The 17,676-nt window shown below is 46.7% G+C and overlaps 1 protein-coding gene across 1 annotated transcript; it reads left to right on the top strand.

Annotated features, from left to right (window-relative positions):
* Nucleotides 1-9,618: 9,618 nt before the first annotated feature.
* LOC125902164 (uncharacterized) lies at nucleotides 9,619-13,307 on the top strand. Its single transcript, XM_049598325.1, has 6 exons — nucleotides 9,619-10,820; nucleotides 11,194-11,282; nucleotides 11,520-11,602; nucleotides 11,759-11,956; nucleotides 12,054-12,301; nucleotides 12,860-13,307. The coding sequence occupies exons 2-6, from the start codon at nucleotides 11,277-11,279 to the stop codon at nucleotides 13,147-13,149; spliced, it is 825 nt and encodes a 274-aa protein (XP_049454282.1). The 5' UTR covers nucleotides 9,619-10,820; nucleotides 11,194-11,276; the 3' UTR covers nucleotides 13,150-13,307.
* The last annotated feature ends 4,369 nt before the right edge of the window (nucleotides 13,308-17,676 follow it).

Genomic DNA, 17,676 nt, shown 5'->3' with positions numbered 1-17,676 from the left:
TGGAAAACCTCCTTTTTGGAGCTCCCGTGTGTCACCTGTAGAGCAGCTGGGAACACCATAGCATATGGTATCCCTCGCTCTCGCAGCCGCTGTTTCACCGCATTGTATGCTTTGCGTTTCTTTATCACCGTCAAGGAGAAATCACTGTAAAAAGAGACCCTGGCTCCACTGTAGATTAAGCCACCATCCTGGCTCACCCGGCGCGCCGCTTCCATAACCCTGAATGTTTCTGAATGCATGAAATCATAGCAGCAGCGACCTGGGGCTCCTGTTCGGATCCGGCTTCGGTGCGAGGGTGCGGTGGGCTCTCTCCAGCTTTATGCGGCCGGCTTTTGTGGTCATCTTTAGGACGCGAGGTAGTCATGATTCGAAAAATTCCACCGGCTGCCCAGTCTCCGTATCCTCCAGCAGGCCGACCACGAATGTTTAGGCGCCGGCTATAGTTCTCGGCCATGTCCAGACTTTCCGTGAGGGCGCTGACCTGCTTTTCCAGCTCCACAATCCTCGGCTCTTGTGTCGCGGCAGAGTTTTCAACTGTTAATAGCCTAGCCTCTGCTTCATCTAGATGCTTGCTAGCAGCCTGGATCTCCGTGGCATTCTTGTAGATGGTCTCGGTCGGAGGGCAGAGTTTATCATCAATAACTTGAATAATGTTGCGGGTCATTATGCTCAGAGCTTTAGCAAGGGCAGGGTCAAGCCCATCTGCGGTTTCAAGTTCAGCCTGGTCGCCATCTTGTGTGTCGCCGCCAGGTTCAGTCGGGACGTCTTTTTTGTCTTTGTTTCCTCTGGTTCTTCCCATATTGTCGAAAGACTGTGGCCAAAGGTATTCCAAGGACATAGCCTGTTATGTTCATAAAAAAAATTGCCGGTTGTTGTCAGGATAATGAGAAAATTGGCACAGAGTGGCACAGAGCTCTGGCACAAGCGTCTGCTCAGCTCACCGCCATCACGTGACCCCCCAAACTTCGTATTTTTAATAAAGGGTCTCAAAGGTAAAAGCTGGGTTTTTTAGCCTTCAGATACTGAGAAAGTGGTCTCCAACAATCTCATGAATGCTGGAGTCATCTTTAAGTCACTTCCTGTTGTGTGAAATAGAGGAGTCATGACTGTATCTCCATACACCCATATTTGGACATATAGGTCTCAGTCATTCTCTCACCAACTTTGTATTTTTAATAAATAAAGGGTCTCAAAGGTAAAAGTTGGGTGTTTTAGCCTTTAGATACTGAGAAAGTGGTCTTCAATAATCTCATGAATGCTGCAGTCATACTGAAGTTACTCCCTGTTGTGTGAGACAAAGAGGTCATGACTGTATCTCCATACACCCATATTTGGCCAAGTACGTCTCAGTCATTCTCTAGCCAACTTAGTATCTTTAATAAATAAAGGGTCTCAAAGGTAAAAGTTGGGTGTTTTAGCCTTTAGGTACTGAGAAAGTGGTCTCCAACAATCTCATGAATGCTGGAGTCATCTTTAAGTCACTTCCTGTTGTGTGAAATAGAGGAGTCATGACTGTATCTCCATACACCCATATTTGGACATATAGGTCTCAGTCATTCTCTAGCCAACTTTGCATTTTTAATAAAGGGTCTCGAACGTACAAGTTGGGTGTTTTAGCCTTTAGATACTGAGAAAGTGGTCTTCAATAATCTCATGAATGCTGGAGTCATACTGAAGTTACTCCCTGTTGTGTGAGACAAAGAGGTCATGACTGTATCTCCATACACCCATATTTGGCCAAACAGGTCTCAGTCATTCTCCAGCCAACTTTGTATTTTTAATAAAGGGTCTCAAAGTTAAAGTTGGGTGTTTTAGCCTTTAGATACTGAGAAAGTGGTCTTCAACAATCTGATGAATGCTGGAGTCATATTTAAGTCACTTCCTGTTGTGTGAGACAAAGAGGTCATGGCTGTATCTCCATACACCCATATTTGGCCAAACAGGTCTCAGTCATTCTCCAGCCAACTTTGCATTTTTAATGAAGGGTCTCAAAGGTAAAAGTTGGGTGTTTTAGCCTTTAGGTACTGAGAAAGTGGTCTCCAACAATCTCATGAATGCTGGAGTCATCTTTAAGTCACTTCCTGTTGTGTGAAATAGAGGAGTCATGACTGTATCTCCATACACCCATATTTGGACATATAGGTCTCAGTCATTCTCTAGCCAACTTTGTATTTTTAATAAAGGGTCTCGAACGTACAAGTTGGGTGTTTTAGCCTTTAGATACTGAGAAAGTGGTCTTCAATAATCTCATGAATGCTGGAGTCATACTGAAGTTACTCCCTGTTGTGTGAGACAAAGAGGTCATGACTGTATCTCCATACACCCATATTTGGCCAAACAGGTCTCATTCATTCTCCAGCCAACTTTGCATTTTTAATAAAGGGTCTCAAAGTTAAAGTTGGGTGTTTTAGCCTTTAGATACTGAGAAAGTGGTCTTCAACAATCTGATGAATGCTGGAGTCATATTTAAGTCACTTCCTGTTGTGTGAGACAAAGAGGTCATGGCTGTATCTCCATACACCCATATTTGGCCAAACAGGTCTCAGTCATTCTCCAGCCAACTTTGTATTTTTAATAAAGGGTCTCAAAGTTAAAGTTGGGTGTTTTAGCCTTTAGATACTGAGAAAGTGGTCTTCAACAATCTGATGAATGCTGGAGTCATATTTAAGTCACTTCCTGTTGTGTGAGACAAAGAGGTCATGGCTGTATCTCCATACACCCATATTTGGCCAAACAGGTCTCAGTCATTCTCCAGCCAACTTTGCATTTTTAATGAAGGGTCTCAAAGGTAAAAGTTGGGTGTTTTAGCCTTTAGGTACTGAGAAAGTGGTCTTCAATAATCTCACGAATGCTGGAGTCATGCTTAAGTTACTTCCTGTTGTGTGAAACAGAGGTGTCATGACTGCAATAAAATGTGGGGATGTTGGGTCCAACAACCAACATCTGCAGTATAAACCCAACATCTCCATATTAGACCCTTTTGTGGAAAAAACCTGTAGGAAATACCAAATCAAATCAAATCAAATTTTATTTGTGTAGCCCACATTCACAAATCACAGTTTGTTTGTTGTTTATTTCTAAGTTATTTCTCCTAGTTCAAGGTGTATAGGTCTAAGGGTCTGGATCTTTCTTGGTTCAAACAGAAAAACTTTTTTCCTCTCAAGCTAGAAGTCTGAAAGTTTTGTCAGTGATTTTGCAGTCCACGTGGGCCAGTCCTGTGGTGGTTTGAACCCTCTCAGTCTTTTCATCTGCCCATGAGGGGTCGCTCCATTTGAATTTTTTCTACGGTTTTAGGCACATAACTGGGCCAGTATAGCTCCAAATGAGCTGAACATGTCAGGAAGCACTTACATTACATGTCCAAACCAGGTTCTAGACTTTGGAGGCCCTAAGTTATTTCTAAAGATACTTCCAGTCTATTAGTAGCAATCAACATGCTTCCTGGATAACATGATTTTACACATCTCAGGGATCTCCTAGTTCAAGGTTCAGGCCTCCATCTGCTTTGGTGACCAAATGAGGTCAAAAGAGCAACTGGTCTGGGGAGGCCTCAGTCAAGGTCAAAGGTCATTGGAGACCATCCTCTCAGTATATACATTAAAAAAAAAAAAAACAACCTCTGCAACTCTGTCCCTTTAACCTAAAACTACACTGGCTGATTCACGAGCCCCCCAGCTCGTTGGTCCTGATACATAGAAAGCTGAAATTCACAGGACATTGTCCTTGGTGGGCCTAGATAATGTGTATAAACTTTTTTCCTCTCAAGCTAGAAGGCTGAAAATTTTGTCAGTGATTCTGCACTCAAGTGATCTGTTGACGACGTTGGTGTAGAGAGAGAAATGCACACATCTTTGGGGGCTTCCAGTGCTTATTGTCCAGGTGCTGGATGTGATTTTGCCCAGCCTCACCTGCTGCCTCCTGTCTGTCAGGAAGTTTGTGATCCACTCACAGGTGGAGGCTGGAACTGTGAGCTGGGTCAGTTTGGTGCGGAGGACTTTTGGAATGATGGTGTTGAACGCTGAGCTGAAGTCCACCAACAGGATCCTTGCATAGGTCCCTGGGGAGTCGAGGTGTTGAAGGATGTAGTGCAGTCCCATGTTGACTGCATGCTCCACTGACCTGTTTGCAGTCGGCAAACTGCGGGGGGTCCAACAGGGGTCCTGTGATGTCCTTCAGGTGAGTCAACACCAGTCTCTCAAATATTTTCATGACTACAGACGTCAGGGCGACGGGTCTGTAGTCATTCAGTCCTGAGATAGAGGGTTTCTTTGGGACCGGGATTATTGTTGAGTGTCTGAAGCAGGAGGGGACTTCACACATCTCCAGTGATTCGTGTGAAGATGGGGGACAGCTGGTCAGCGCAGACTTTCAGACAGGAGGGTGAGACGCCGTCTGGACCTGGGGCCTTCCTGGTCTTCTGTCTCCTGAAGAGCTGGTACACATCCCCTTCACAGATCCTCATTGATGGTGGGGGGTGGGTGGGGAGGGGTGAGTAGAGCAGGGAGTGCTGATGGTGGGGGGTGAGTGGGGAGGGGTGAGGGTGGAGCAGGGGGTGGTGATGGTTGTCTGGTGTCAGGGTCAGAGCGGGTGAATAGAATAGAATAGAATATCCTTTATTCGTCCCACAGTGGGGAAATTCCGCTTATTGCAGCAGCAAGAGGATAGAATAGTAATAAATAAATATTACAGTATATACAATATGAACAGGAAAAAAAAACAACCACAGTGACACAGAGCGACATACAGTGAGAAAAAAACAACGGCAAGACAATGGCAACAGTACACAATGGATAATTAAAAAATCTGCATGTTAAATTGGGTATCTATTGGACATAACAGTTTATTATTGAGTCTGAGTGTATGAGTGGTCTACTGGGAGCAGTGCTGGTTGAACAGTCTGACAGCAGCAGGAAGGAAGGACCTGTGGTACCTCTCCTTCACACACTTGGGATGAAGGAGTCTGTCGCTGGTGGAGCTGCTCAGTGCGGTAACAGTGTCCTGCATGGGGTGGGAGTCGTTCTCCATCACTGATGATAGCTTTGCTATTATCCTCCTCTCTCCCACCACCTGCACTGAGTCAAGGGAGCTACTCAGGACAGAGCTGGCCCTCTTTATCAGCTTGTCCAGTCTCTTCCTGTCAGCGATGGAAATGCTGCTGCTCCAGCAAACCACTCAGAAAAAGATGGCTGATGCCACCACAGTATCGAAGAAGGTCTTGAGGAGAGCTCCCTGCACTCCAAAGGACCTCAGTCTTCTAAGCATATAGAGTCTGCTCTGGCCTTTTTTGTAGAGAGCATCAGTGTTTACAGTCCAGTCCAGTTTATTGTTTGGGTGAACACCCAGGTACTTATAAGAGTCCACTCTCTCAATGTCCATTCCCTGGATGTTCACCGGTGTCGGGAGGGAGTGGCTGCGCCTGCGGAAATCCACCACCAGCTCCTTGGTTTTTCCTGCATTGATTTGGAGGTGGTTCCGCTGGCACCAGTCCACAAAGTCCTTGGTCAGTTCTCTGTACTCCCTGTCATTGTCCTCTGAGATGAGGCCGACGATGGCAGAGTCGTCAGAAAACTTCTGGAGATGGCAGGTGGCTGAACTGTGTCTGAAGTCTGCAGTGTACAGGGTAAACAGGAAAGGAACCAAAACTGTTCCCTGTGGAGCCCCTGTGCTGCAGACCACCATGTCTGAGACACAGTCCTTTGACCTCACATACTGTGGACAGTTGGTGAGGTAGTCTGTAATCCAGGATGTGAGGTGATGGTCAGCTCCTGTGAGCTCCAGCTTATCCCTCAGAAGCACAGGCTGGATGGTGTTGAAAGCACTGGAGAAATCGAAGAACATGATCCTCACAGTGCTTCCAGGCTTCTCCAGGTGAGAAAGAGCTCTATGTTGGAGGAAGATGATGGCATCAACCACCCCGAAGCCAGGCTGGTAGGCAAACTGTTGCGGGTCCATCAATGGTTCCACCAGGGGGCGGAGATGGACGAGGACCAGCCACTCCAGTGTCTTCATCAGATGCGATTTCAGCGCCACTGGCCTGTAGCTGTTGAGGTCCTTCAGGTGCAGCGCCTTTAGCACCGGTACCACACAGGATGTTTTCCACAGTTGTGGAACTCTCCTCAGCTTCAGGCTCAGGTCGATCCTGCACAGCTGGTCTGCACAGGACTTGAGGAGCCTGGAACTGATGCCGTCTGGACCCGCAGCCTTTCTCGCCTTTATCTTCCTGAGCTCTTTTCTTACCTGGTCTGTAGAGAGGGACAGATTGGAGCCAGGGGGCTGTATATTTGGAGGTGTGAGAGGAGGAGGTGTGGGAGAAGGTAGAGGTGTGGATGGGGCAGGAGATGCAGAAACAGTGGGGGGTGGCTGTGAGCTGAGTGTTGGAGGAGGCAAGGAGGGGGAAGGGGTGGAGGTGTCGACGAGGGGAGCTGCAGCAGGAATGGCTGGGCTGGGGGATGGGTGGATGGCTGGGAGTCTGGTTCTTTGTGCACGGAGATTTGTTTTCCAGACCCTGCTGATGTTGTTCTGCTGCAGCTGGTCCTCCATCTTCTTCCTGAAGTGGTTCTTCCCCTCTCCGATCTTCCTCCTCAGCTCCTCTGTACAGTCTTCAGCTCCTCTTTGTTGCCCGACTTAAAGACCCTCTTCTTCTCCTTAAGTAGAGCCTTTATGTCGGGGTTAATACAGGGTTTGTTGTTGGAGAAGCACCGTACAGTCCTGGTGGGTACAGTGTTCTCCACACAGAAGTTTATGTAGTCCGTGATGCAGTGTGTGAGGCTGTCGATGTCCTCCCCATGAGGATCACAGAGTTCCTCCCACACAGTCGTCTCAAAACAGTCTTTAGTCTTTAGCCTCTTCAGTCTCCTCAGACCATCTTCTGACTGTGCGGGTCACAGCTGGATGCCTGTGCACTAAGGGTTTATACATAGGCAGGAGAAGAACCAGGCTGTGGTCTGATCTCCCCAGGGGAGGGAGAGGTGATGATGAATATGCCTCCTTGGTGTTGGCATAAAATAAGTCCAGTGTTTTATTGTCTCTGGTGTGGCAGGTGACATACTGGGTAAATTTGGGCAGAGTGGAGGAAGGAGAGGCATGGTTGAAGTCCCCAGAGATGAGGAGGAGGGCCTGTGGGTGCTGTGTCTGCAGCCTCCTCACAGCTGAGTGCAGGACATCACAGGTTGCGTCACCATTAGCAGAGGGGGGAATGTACACTGCTGCCACCAGAACATGTGAAAATTCCCTGGGCAGATAGTACGGTCTCATGTTAACTCAAGTAACAGCTCAATGTCCTTACAGCACAGTTGCTCTTTGACAGTGATGTGCCTGGGGTTACACCGTCTATTGTTGACAATCACAGCCAGCCCTCCTTTCTTCTTATCACTCTCCGTGTCCTGTCCGTGCGCCGCAAATTAAATCCCTCAGAGAAATGATCGTGTCCGGTGTTAGTGAGTTCAGCCATGTCTCTGTAAACACCATGATGCTGCACTCACGATATTCCCTCAGGTGCTGGGTCAGCGCCGTTAACTCGCCCATCTTGTTGGGAAGAGATCTCACATTCCCCATAACGACGGACGGAAGGACGGGTCAGAAGTGACTCTTCCTACGGGCGTTGAATTCGGCACGGGTCCCCGTCTCCTCTTCTTCAACTCACAGGGAACGCTGGTCCATCCTGGGGCAGCACCGCTGTGTTACGGAGGGCTAACAGCTGATCCCGACTGTAAACAATAGGGCCGTGGCTGGGCAAGGGCCCTCCGGTCATGGAAAGTGTAAAAAACAAAAAAAGACCAGAGCAAACACAGCAACTTTGGTATCCCTAGGTGCACTGTTGTAACAGAAAACGAACACACAAAAAGAAATTAAGATTAGTCACTAAAAACTGCTAAAAAAAAAAGTGAAAGAAACTCAAATTGAGCAGGAGCTGCTGCAACTGCTGCCACTCAGGGGCGACGCGGTGATGGGTGTGAATGATTTCTCAAACCTGCAGTAGAACTCATTCAGCTCGACGGCCAGTTGAGGACTCTCTGCAGTGTGTGTCTCCTGTAGTTGGTGACACCCTGCAGACCTCTCCACACTGATGCAAGGTTGTTGGCTGAAAACCTGTTTGTAATGCCTCTTTGCTCCTCTGACCTCCTTTGTCAGTGTGTTTCTGGCCTGGTTGTACAGGACTCTGTCCCCACTTCTGTAGGCCTCCTCCTTGACCTGGCGAAGCTGCTTGAGTTTTGAAGTGAACCAGGGTTTATTGTTTTTGTATGTGCAGAAGGCTTTAGTCTGCACACACGTGTCCTCACAAAAGATAGTGTACGATGTCACAGTGTCAGTGAGTTCATCCAGGTCGGAAGCTGCAGCCTCAAAACATTCCAATCTGTGCAGTCAAAGCAGGCCTGTAGTTCCAGCTTTGCATCGGTGGTCCATCTCCTGACAGTCTTTACTACAGGTGTAGCAGATTTTAACTTCTGCCTGTAAGTTGGTAGAAGGCGAACCATGATCAGAGCAGTGATCAGAGCGCCCCAAGGCTGCATGGGGGACAGAGCGATAGGCGTTCTTTTTTTTTTTTTTGGGGGGGGCTTTTTAGCCTTTAATGTATAGGACAGCTGAGAGAGAGACAGGAAATGGGAGGCAGAGAGGGGGGAGCGACACACAGGAAATGACTGCCCGGCGCGGGACTCGAACCGGGGTCGCCTGCAGAGAGGACTATAGTCTCTGCACATGGGGCGGCGCTCTGCCGACTGAGCTAAACACCGCCCCATGATAGGCGTTCTTTAATGTTGAATAGCAGTGGTCTAGAGTGTTTGTGTCCCTGGTGGGACACTTAACATGCTGTCTATATTTAGGCAGGTCATGGCTGAGGTTTGCTCTGTTGAAATCCACCAGAACAATAAGCAGGGAGTCTGGATGTTTCTGCTCTATGTCCATTATCTGGTCAGCCAGGTGTTATAAAGCATCACTAACACAGGCCTGAGGTGTCAGGCGGACTGACCTCCTCGCAGTCTTCAGGAAACCCGTGGCAATGTCTCTCAGCAGGGTTACCTGTAAAGTCCGATCAGTTGTTAATCTGCCTGCTATTTCTTTCCTTTTTCATGGATTCTGTTTAACTGCTGCTATTTCAAGATTATGTGATACAGACACATGTGTAACTCTCCTGCTCACTGTTGTCTTGTATTTTATTCTAGGTATGACCGCTTCATTCGGGATCAGAGGAGCCTTGATGACTGCCAGAAAGTCCTGTGTGTGGCAAAGAAAGACATGCTGGGCATTCATGGGAGGCTGCTTGAAATTTTTTTATTTATGTTATTTATGTATATTCACACAAGGACAGTAAGGATGTGGACTCAGGAGGCTGCAGGGGCACTGCAGGACTGCTTTGAGACAATAGACTGGGATGTACTCTGTGAGCCACACGGGGAGGACATTGACGACATGACGGACCGCATCACAGAATATATCAGGTTCTGTGAACACACCACCACACCAACCCGGACTGTTCACTGCTTCCCCAACAACAAGACATTGATTACCAGTGACCTGAAAGCACTCCTCAACAAGAAGAAGAGGGCCTTCAGGTCTGGTTACTGAGAGGATCTGAGGAGAGTGCAGCATGCAGGCATGGAGATGCTGAGGGGTGTAAAGACAGCTACAGGAGGAACCTGGAGGCCAAACTCCAGCAGAACAATGTGAGGGATGTGTGGACTGGGATGAAACAGATCACTGGATGTAAAGTGAAGGGCAACCAACCATCAGGCGGTCTGGAGAGAGCCAACGAGCTGAATGGCTTCTCTAACAGGTTTAGCTCGCAGCCTTCCAGCCCCCCACTCACCCACACTGTTTACACCCCCCGTCTCCTCCACTATTGACACCAGCACCCACCCCAGCATGACTGTGACTACAGGCCAGGTCAGGAGACAGCTGGAGAGACTCCACCAACGGAGGGCTGCAGGACCTGATGTTATCAGCCCCAGGATCCTGAAGACCTGTGCTAGCCAGCTGTCTCCTGTTCTCTAACATCTCTACAACCTGAGCCTGAGTCTGGAGAGAGTCCCGGTGCTGTGAAAGACGTCCTGCCTTGTTCCTGTCCCGAAAAAGTCAACTCCATCGGACTTCAATGACTACCGACCAGTTGCCCTCACATCTCATGTGATGAAGGTGCGAGAGGCTGGTCTTGGCCCACATGAGGCTGCGGGTGAAGGAGCTGCTAGACCCTCTACAGTTTGCTTACCAGCCCAATCTGGGAGTTGACGACGCTGTCATCTATCTGCTGCAACGAGCCCATTCGCACCTGGATAGTGGTGGCAGCACTGTGAGAATCACATTCTTTGATGTCTCCAGCGCTTTCAACACTATCCAGCCACTGCTGCTGGGTGAGAAGCTGCGGGTACTGGGAGTCGACACCTCCATTGTCTCCTGGATTACTGACTACCTGACAGGCAGGCCACAGTTTGTCTGTCTGGGCAGTGTACTGTCTGATGCGGTGGTCAGTGATACAGGAGCTCCACAGGGGACTGTGCTGTCCCCTTTCCTTTTCACCTTATACACCACAGATTTTCAATACAACTCTGAGTCATGTCACTTACAGAAATTTTCTGATGACTCGGCTGTTGTCGGGTGTATAAGTGGGGGAAGGGGAGTACAGAGCAGTGGTGGGTGACTTTGTAGAGTGGGCTGGATGCAATCACCTGAGGCTGAATGTCAACATGACCAGAGAGATGGTGATTGACTTCAGGAGGAAGAGGACGGCCTTACGGCCACTGTGTGTTCTGGGCGAGGATGTGGAGGAGGTTGAGGACTACAAGTACCTGGGTGTCGTCATCATTTCTGCCACAAGCTATCACAATGTACAATAACTCACATCTGTCTGTCAGAGGCAACTCACAACTCTCCGCTGTATAGTCCTGTTTTTGCATACCTGCTCACTGCCACATTGTTTTTCCACTCTCACTCTTTTCCTGTTTTTATAGTTTTTATATTTTATATTCTGTATATTTGATATTTTTTTATATTCTGTATATATTAGGATTTATTTTATATTTTATTTATTTTATTCTATTTTATTTTATTTCATTTTATTTTATTTTATTCTATTTAAACTACCTGCACTTTTACGTTTATACTTCTGCTGCTGTAACAAGATAATTTCCCAGTTTTTGGGATCAATTAAGTAAATCTGTTCTATTCTATTCTATTCTATTCTATTCTATGTGGCTCCAGAGGAGAAGACGCTGTTTCACTGTTACTGCAGCAACACCATCATCATCCTCAGTTATTTCCAAACACCCGATGCAGTGGAAGGAATGGCAGTAAGTGTGTTTTCCTGACGCTTTGCAGGAGTGTTTCGTAGCCTGCAGTACAGTATAACATGTAGTCAGTATTGAGGTCTGCATGCTGAAACCAAAAGCAACCATGCAGGTTCCCACATTTGCCCTCAGTATGGAGGAGGCAGCAGTAAGTACTTTAATAGGCTGAAATCGCTCGTTGTGAATTGCAGTATTATTAACGACACAGATATTAACTTGGCTCATGTCTTGTCTTTGCAGATGCTGGAGGGCTACTATCAATGGATCTGCCCTGATTACATCAGCGTCAATGATGATGGGATATTTTTTTCTGGCCTCAAGTGGTAGGCCCGTTAAGAGTGCCAGCAATGACCTTGCTATATGCACTGTGGAGAGAGAGAGAATGGGACAAAATTGACATCCTGATTTGCACATAGAGTGAACAGTTCAGAATTCAGATTTGTAAGTGAGAGTCAACTGAGATGTCTTCTGCATTGTAGCTACAAACTCCCGAATGTGACCAGCCAGGAAATCAGGAGGGTTGTGGCAACTCAGGTGGCTTCCCAGTTCACGGAGGAGCAGAAAGCTGGCGTGGCTTATTACATGGCCCATTCCACACCCATGGCCAATGTGCACTATTGCATGAAGACCATAGATAACGTCGTGGACACCTGCACCGTGCTCAGGAACCTCAGACAGTATGTGCCATCATCTGAAACGCACGTCAGTCGACCACTCTGTCTGTTGGTGCAGGTGTTTGTCAATGTTCAACCTTTGACCTGTTCAATCTTACAGCTCCTCTTCTGAGGATTCAGGTGAGGAGAGGAGCGACCGGGCGCCGAAGCGAGGAAGAGAAGATGCAGACGACGGGGAGACTGGAGCTGAACAGGACCTTGCAGCTTTCCTACAGGCCTTTCCACTTAATCTGACTGGCCAGCCACCAACCAAGAAGCAGAGGGCGGATGCTGGCTTTCCTACTGACACAGTCTTCTATGACAGGTGGAGGGCTCTTCAGTATGGCCAACGGGAGAAACATCTCCTGTGTAAGTGACAATACTTTCCTCCACAATCCAAAGTAACGCGTAGAACTCCCAAGTATGGACAAGAACTCGAAATTGAATGTTCTGTGTTTGACAGCCAAATGTTCAAGACATCCACGTGTTGTGTATAATATTTTGTCTTTTGGATACTGATCACCTTGACCTTGAATACCTGACCTTGAATATGTATAATTGTTCAGTGTTTTGTATTTGTCCTTTGTTTTACCCTTTGTACTAAAAGATGAAAATTATCTATAAATACAGAGTTATGAGTTTTGTCCGACAGTGATCACATGGACAGTAGCCTCAAGACAGGATTTTTATGACTAATTTTATTTCAGGCTAACACTGAGATCTCCCTCTGTGTTCCATGTAATGTGCATCATAGTGAAAGAGGGAAAGAAGTGGTGCTCTTACATCCCAGCACAAACAATAGATGTGTTACACATGTTTTGTTGTGGTTAATGACTCCTCTGTGTGTGACAGTCCAGCCTCAGATTAGGCAAAATCAGTCGTCTTCTTCTTCTGTGTTGTAAACTTTCTCTCTTTTTCTCACTGCAGCGTCCACCCTCTGCTGTGTGAAGTCAAGTGATGATACTGCTCTAAGTGACCGTCATCATTCAGGAGAAGGCAAAACTCATGTGTATTCCCATCTACAAGAAAGACCGATGACCTCACCAAACCATCCAGCACTACACAGAAGCCGAGAGACTGAATCAATTTCAAAACGTCAAACACAGGCTGACAATTACAGTGAGCGTGTGGCTGATGGGTCTGGCATTAGTGCCTTAGTTTGTCATAACAAAGCTGACTCCAGCCCATCACTTAACAGCAACATGGTGGACCCCTAATTTATCGGTCATAATGTTTGTGACCTGTGTGAACAAGGACACGTTTGAACACAGTTGTTTGCTAAAATACTGTGAGCGACAAGCGTTTTATTTGATTTTTTTTAATTTGATCATAATCTTAATCTATTTTTCCATTTATACAATGTGAGACCTTTTGTACTGTCACTGCTCCTACAATTTGATGGAAATAAAAACTTTTCTTTAAAAAAAACCAAAAACTCTTTGCAGCTGTTTCATTTAACTGTAATTTCAGTTGTCTGACTGTAGTCCACATTTCCAGGCATCATATTGTTACTATTTTCTGTGGGTTTTTTGCTCCCAACTGACAAGGTCTAACATGCAACGAAGATGAGAAGTTCTAATGACATGATTACTAAGTTTCTATATAGTTTGACCTTTCACCTCCAGGAGGTGAGGCAGCATGTGTTAATGTCCCAGTTCCACATATCTTACAGCCCCTGCAGCACAGGCACAACAAAATATATAAAATAAATAAATATATACAGATATAAAATAATAGATAATGTATACAGATATAAAATATCTACAGATATAAAATATACATAAGTACAATATCTACAGATATAAAATATATAACTCCACTCAGCAATGCTTAACTACATGAACTACAAATCCTCAATTTTCTTAAGGCTAACCCTCAGTTGTCTAATGCCTGGGAACCTGGACAATTTCGCCTCCCTTGGTCCGTGTGCACACTGCCCCTCCTCTTCATTTGAGTCAAATTGTTCCATTTCTGATCCCTGCTTTTCCGCTGCATCCGTCATGATCAACAGGCGCTCAGGATTGGTGTCTGATTCAAAGGCTTGGGCACGTCTCCTCATCCTTCTGACCCTTGTCCTTCTTTCCTTTGCTTTTCTTCCCTCCCTGCTGCTCCAAAAAGCCGCCTTCTCATCTTCATTAACTCTTTCTCTCCTTCAGAGAGCTCAGACACAGAGTCCATGCTGTCAGCATACATTGGTTCCTCACCCCCAGAGTCTGAGGTGGAGGCAGGATGCAGGTCCTCCGTTTCCTCCATGAGGGCTTTCATCCTCAGGCTGCAAACCTCCACGGCCTCCTTGATGAACGGAAGAGCACAGTCATATTTTTCTGCCATCGCCACGTCATGGCACATGGCGGCCACAACCCGACCAAACTCATCCTTGGACAGCTGTCTCTGTGCCTTGGAAGGAGGAAATGGATTGTAAATTCACTGTCACATACAGATGACAAACAGAGGGTGAACATTAGTCGTCAAAATTTTATGTTTGTTTCATTTTTTAGCGTTAAAAGCCACCTGGGGTGGATCTGACATGACACTTCCAATTTCATATTTCAGATTTAGTAGTCTTCCTTCCAGAACCATTACGCTTTCAATTAGGCTACAGCTTAAAGATTTAATAATGTTCCTTCCAAAAGCAAGCCTGTGAATATTCTCCGTCATCCAGTTCATAGTTATCTCAAGGAAATCAATTGAACGCAACTGGACTTGGTTATAAGTCTTTGATTCTCATACAAGTTTCATCGTCATCATCATATATGATGACAAGTTTCGGGTCTGATATCAAAGGCCAAGGTTTCCACATGTTTGCTGGACCCCATGCCAACTCCATTGGTGAAGGCCTGCCTCCCTGCCCTCTGCCCTTTCATCACTGACATAATCAACTCCTCCCTAGCATCTGGTGTTGTTCCCCCCAGTTTCAAAACTGCTTCCATCACTCCCATCTTAAAGAAGCCTGGTCTGGACCCTGATGATCTCAGCTACTTCCAGCTGATCTCCAACCTGCCTTTCCTCAGGAAGGTTCTGGAAAAAGCAGTGGCTGCCCAGCTTCACCAACATCTGTCTGACCATGAGCTCTACGAACCCCTGCAATCAGCCTACAGAGCACACCACAGCACAGAGATCGCCCTCATCAAAATAACTAGTGACCTTCTCATCGCTGCAGACTCTGGCAAAATCAGTATCCTCAGTCTCCTCAACCTCTCCGCAGCTTTTGACACTGTTTCCCACACAGTCCTCCTCAAATGCCTATCCCATTACCTTGGCATCACCGGTACAGCCCTTACATGGTTTCAGTCCTATCTAGCCAACCAATCTCAGTTTGTCCCCAAAACAGAGCTCATGGTCGTGGCCCCAAATCCAGTGCTGCAGAAGACTGGGGATCTCCTCCTCCACATTGACGGCTGCTCAATTACTCCATCCCACGAAATACGCAACCTGGGCATCATCACGGACTCCACCCTCTCCTACCAGTCTCATGTCAAATCCATCACCAGGTCTGCCTTCTACCACCCCAGGAACATCTCCCGTCTCTGGCCCTCACTCTCTGACTCTGTTGCTGAAACCCTGATTCACGCTTTCATCTTTTCCCGTCTGGACTACTGTCATGGAGTCCTGTCGGGGTTCCCAGTAAAACCCTGGACAGGCTCCGGTTTGTGCAAAACTCAGCAGCCAGGGTTCTCACTTACATCAAGCACTGGCAGCACATCACCCCTAACCTCATCCATCTCCACTGGCTCCCAGTCAAATATCGTATTTCTTATAAACTTCTCCTCCTCACTTACAAATGCCTCCATGCACTCACCCCAAACTACATGTCCGACCTTCTCCACCAACACACTCCATCCCGGAACCTGCGGTCCTTGGACATGGGCCTGTTGTCCATCCCTTGCACCAGACTTAAAAGCTTCGGGGACAGAGCCTTCAGTGTGGCTGCACCAACCCTCTGGAACTCTCTCCCTCCCCATTTCCACAATGCCCCAACCCTGGACACCTTTAAATCATTCCTCAAAACCCACCTCTTTGCCATGGCCTTTCCCCATCAGTCTTAGCTCAGTCTGTTGCTCAGCCTTTCCTTTGTCTGTTTAGTGTTTCTTTCCCTCTCTCCCTTAATCTGTTCCTTTAACCCCACCCCAAACCCCTGCTAATTCTCATGTAAAGCGCCTTGGGTATTTTGAAAGGCGCTATATAAATACAAGTTATTATTATTATTATTATTATTATTATGATCATCATCAACACCACTCAAATTATGCTATGCTATTGTTAAGCTATTTTTTAGATCGCGAGTCATAAGACTAAGACGAAGCACACCCAGATGGTGCTCAATTCTACTGAGCATGGATGGCTCCGGAGATTCATCAGACTCCTTTAGTGTGCATATTCAAAAATACCTGTGATATTTCCCAACAATGAGGGAAAAGTGCACCGGAGACTGGGCCTGGTGTTGAAGGCAGCATGGACCGACACAAAGGAACCTCAGGGAAATTCAATTGAATGCAACTGTTCTTGTTAAGAATTCTTTCAAAGATTTAGGGAAATTCAATCGAACGCAAATGGACTTGGTTATAAGTCTTTCAAAGACTTCTGGTTCCCTCAAAAAACATTACACTTCCACTTTCAGCTCCTGGATTAAGTAATGTTCCTTAGACATGAGTAAGGTTATGCTAACACTTAACCCTGATTGATGGTGGAGGGTGGTGGGTTAGGGTGAAAGGTGCTGCTCACCTGACTGCTCACGCTGGAGTGGATCTGGTTGAATGTCACACTACTGGTGAGGCCTGCGTTGCTCCACGCTGCATTCAGCAGAAGGCCCAGCTTCCGGTGCTCTTTTCTCTCCATATTATGGAAAACAAGAGGCACTTTTGGGTAGACTCAATCGAGGACTCTGATGAATCCTCACAGCCACCGATGCTCAGAAGAATCAAGTACCATCTGGGCGTGCCCATATGTGGCCTGGGTCTTGTGACTCTCGATCTAAAATACACATAAAAAATAATGCAACTTGACTTGGTGATGATGATCATATATGATGATGATAAAACTTGTATGAGAGGAGAAACATCTTCAAAGACATAACCAAGTCTAGTTGTGGTCAACTCACTTTCCTTGCCACAGGCCATCATGTTTAACTCACCCACACCATGTAAAAGCCCTCCTATTCTTCTCCCTCCTAGACCTCTTTCTTTGTCAGGCTGCAGTACACCACTGGCCAGTGTCCAGTGACGATGGCAAGGTAACCCTGCAGGAGCTCTACGGTGACCCATTGTACCTTTTCCTGCATTTACTGTGGAAAAGAAAAAAAATGATTAGTCTTTCATTAGGGGCAGCTGTGGCTCAGGAGGCAGAGTGGTCATCCACCAACTGGAAAGATGGTGGCTTGATTCCCGGGCCCCTGCAGTCCATGCGTCGAAGCATCCTTGAGCAAGATACTGAATCCCCAACTGCTCCTGGTGGCATAGCCATTGGTACATGCATGAATGTGTGTGAATGGGGTTAGTGCTGACTAGAGTTGGACAGCGCTTTGAATAGTCACAAGGACGAGAAAGGCACTATCTAAGTCTGTCCATTTTTGTATGGCCCACGAAAGCAAGAAAGGAGCCTCCTCTTCTACCTTTGTCATACTTTGGGATCTCCTAAAGCTCTTAAGACTGTTAATGGGTGTTTTGGGACCACAGTTAAAGTTGTGCATTAGCTTGACTGAAATCAAATTTCAAAATACAAACTCACAAATTACAGTTTGCCTCAGA

Source organism: Epinephelus fuscoguttatus, linkage group LG15 (genome assembly GCF_011397635.1).
Source record: "Epinephelus fuscoguttatus linkage group LG15, E.fuscoguttatus.final_Chr_v1".
Classification (NCBI taxonomy): domain Eukaryota; kingdom Metazoa; phylum Chordata; class Actinopteri; order Perciformes; family Serranidae; genus Epinephelus; species Epinephelus fuscoguttatus.
This window is presented reverse-complemented; position numbering and strand designations above follow the sequence as displayed.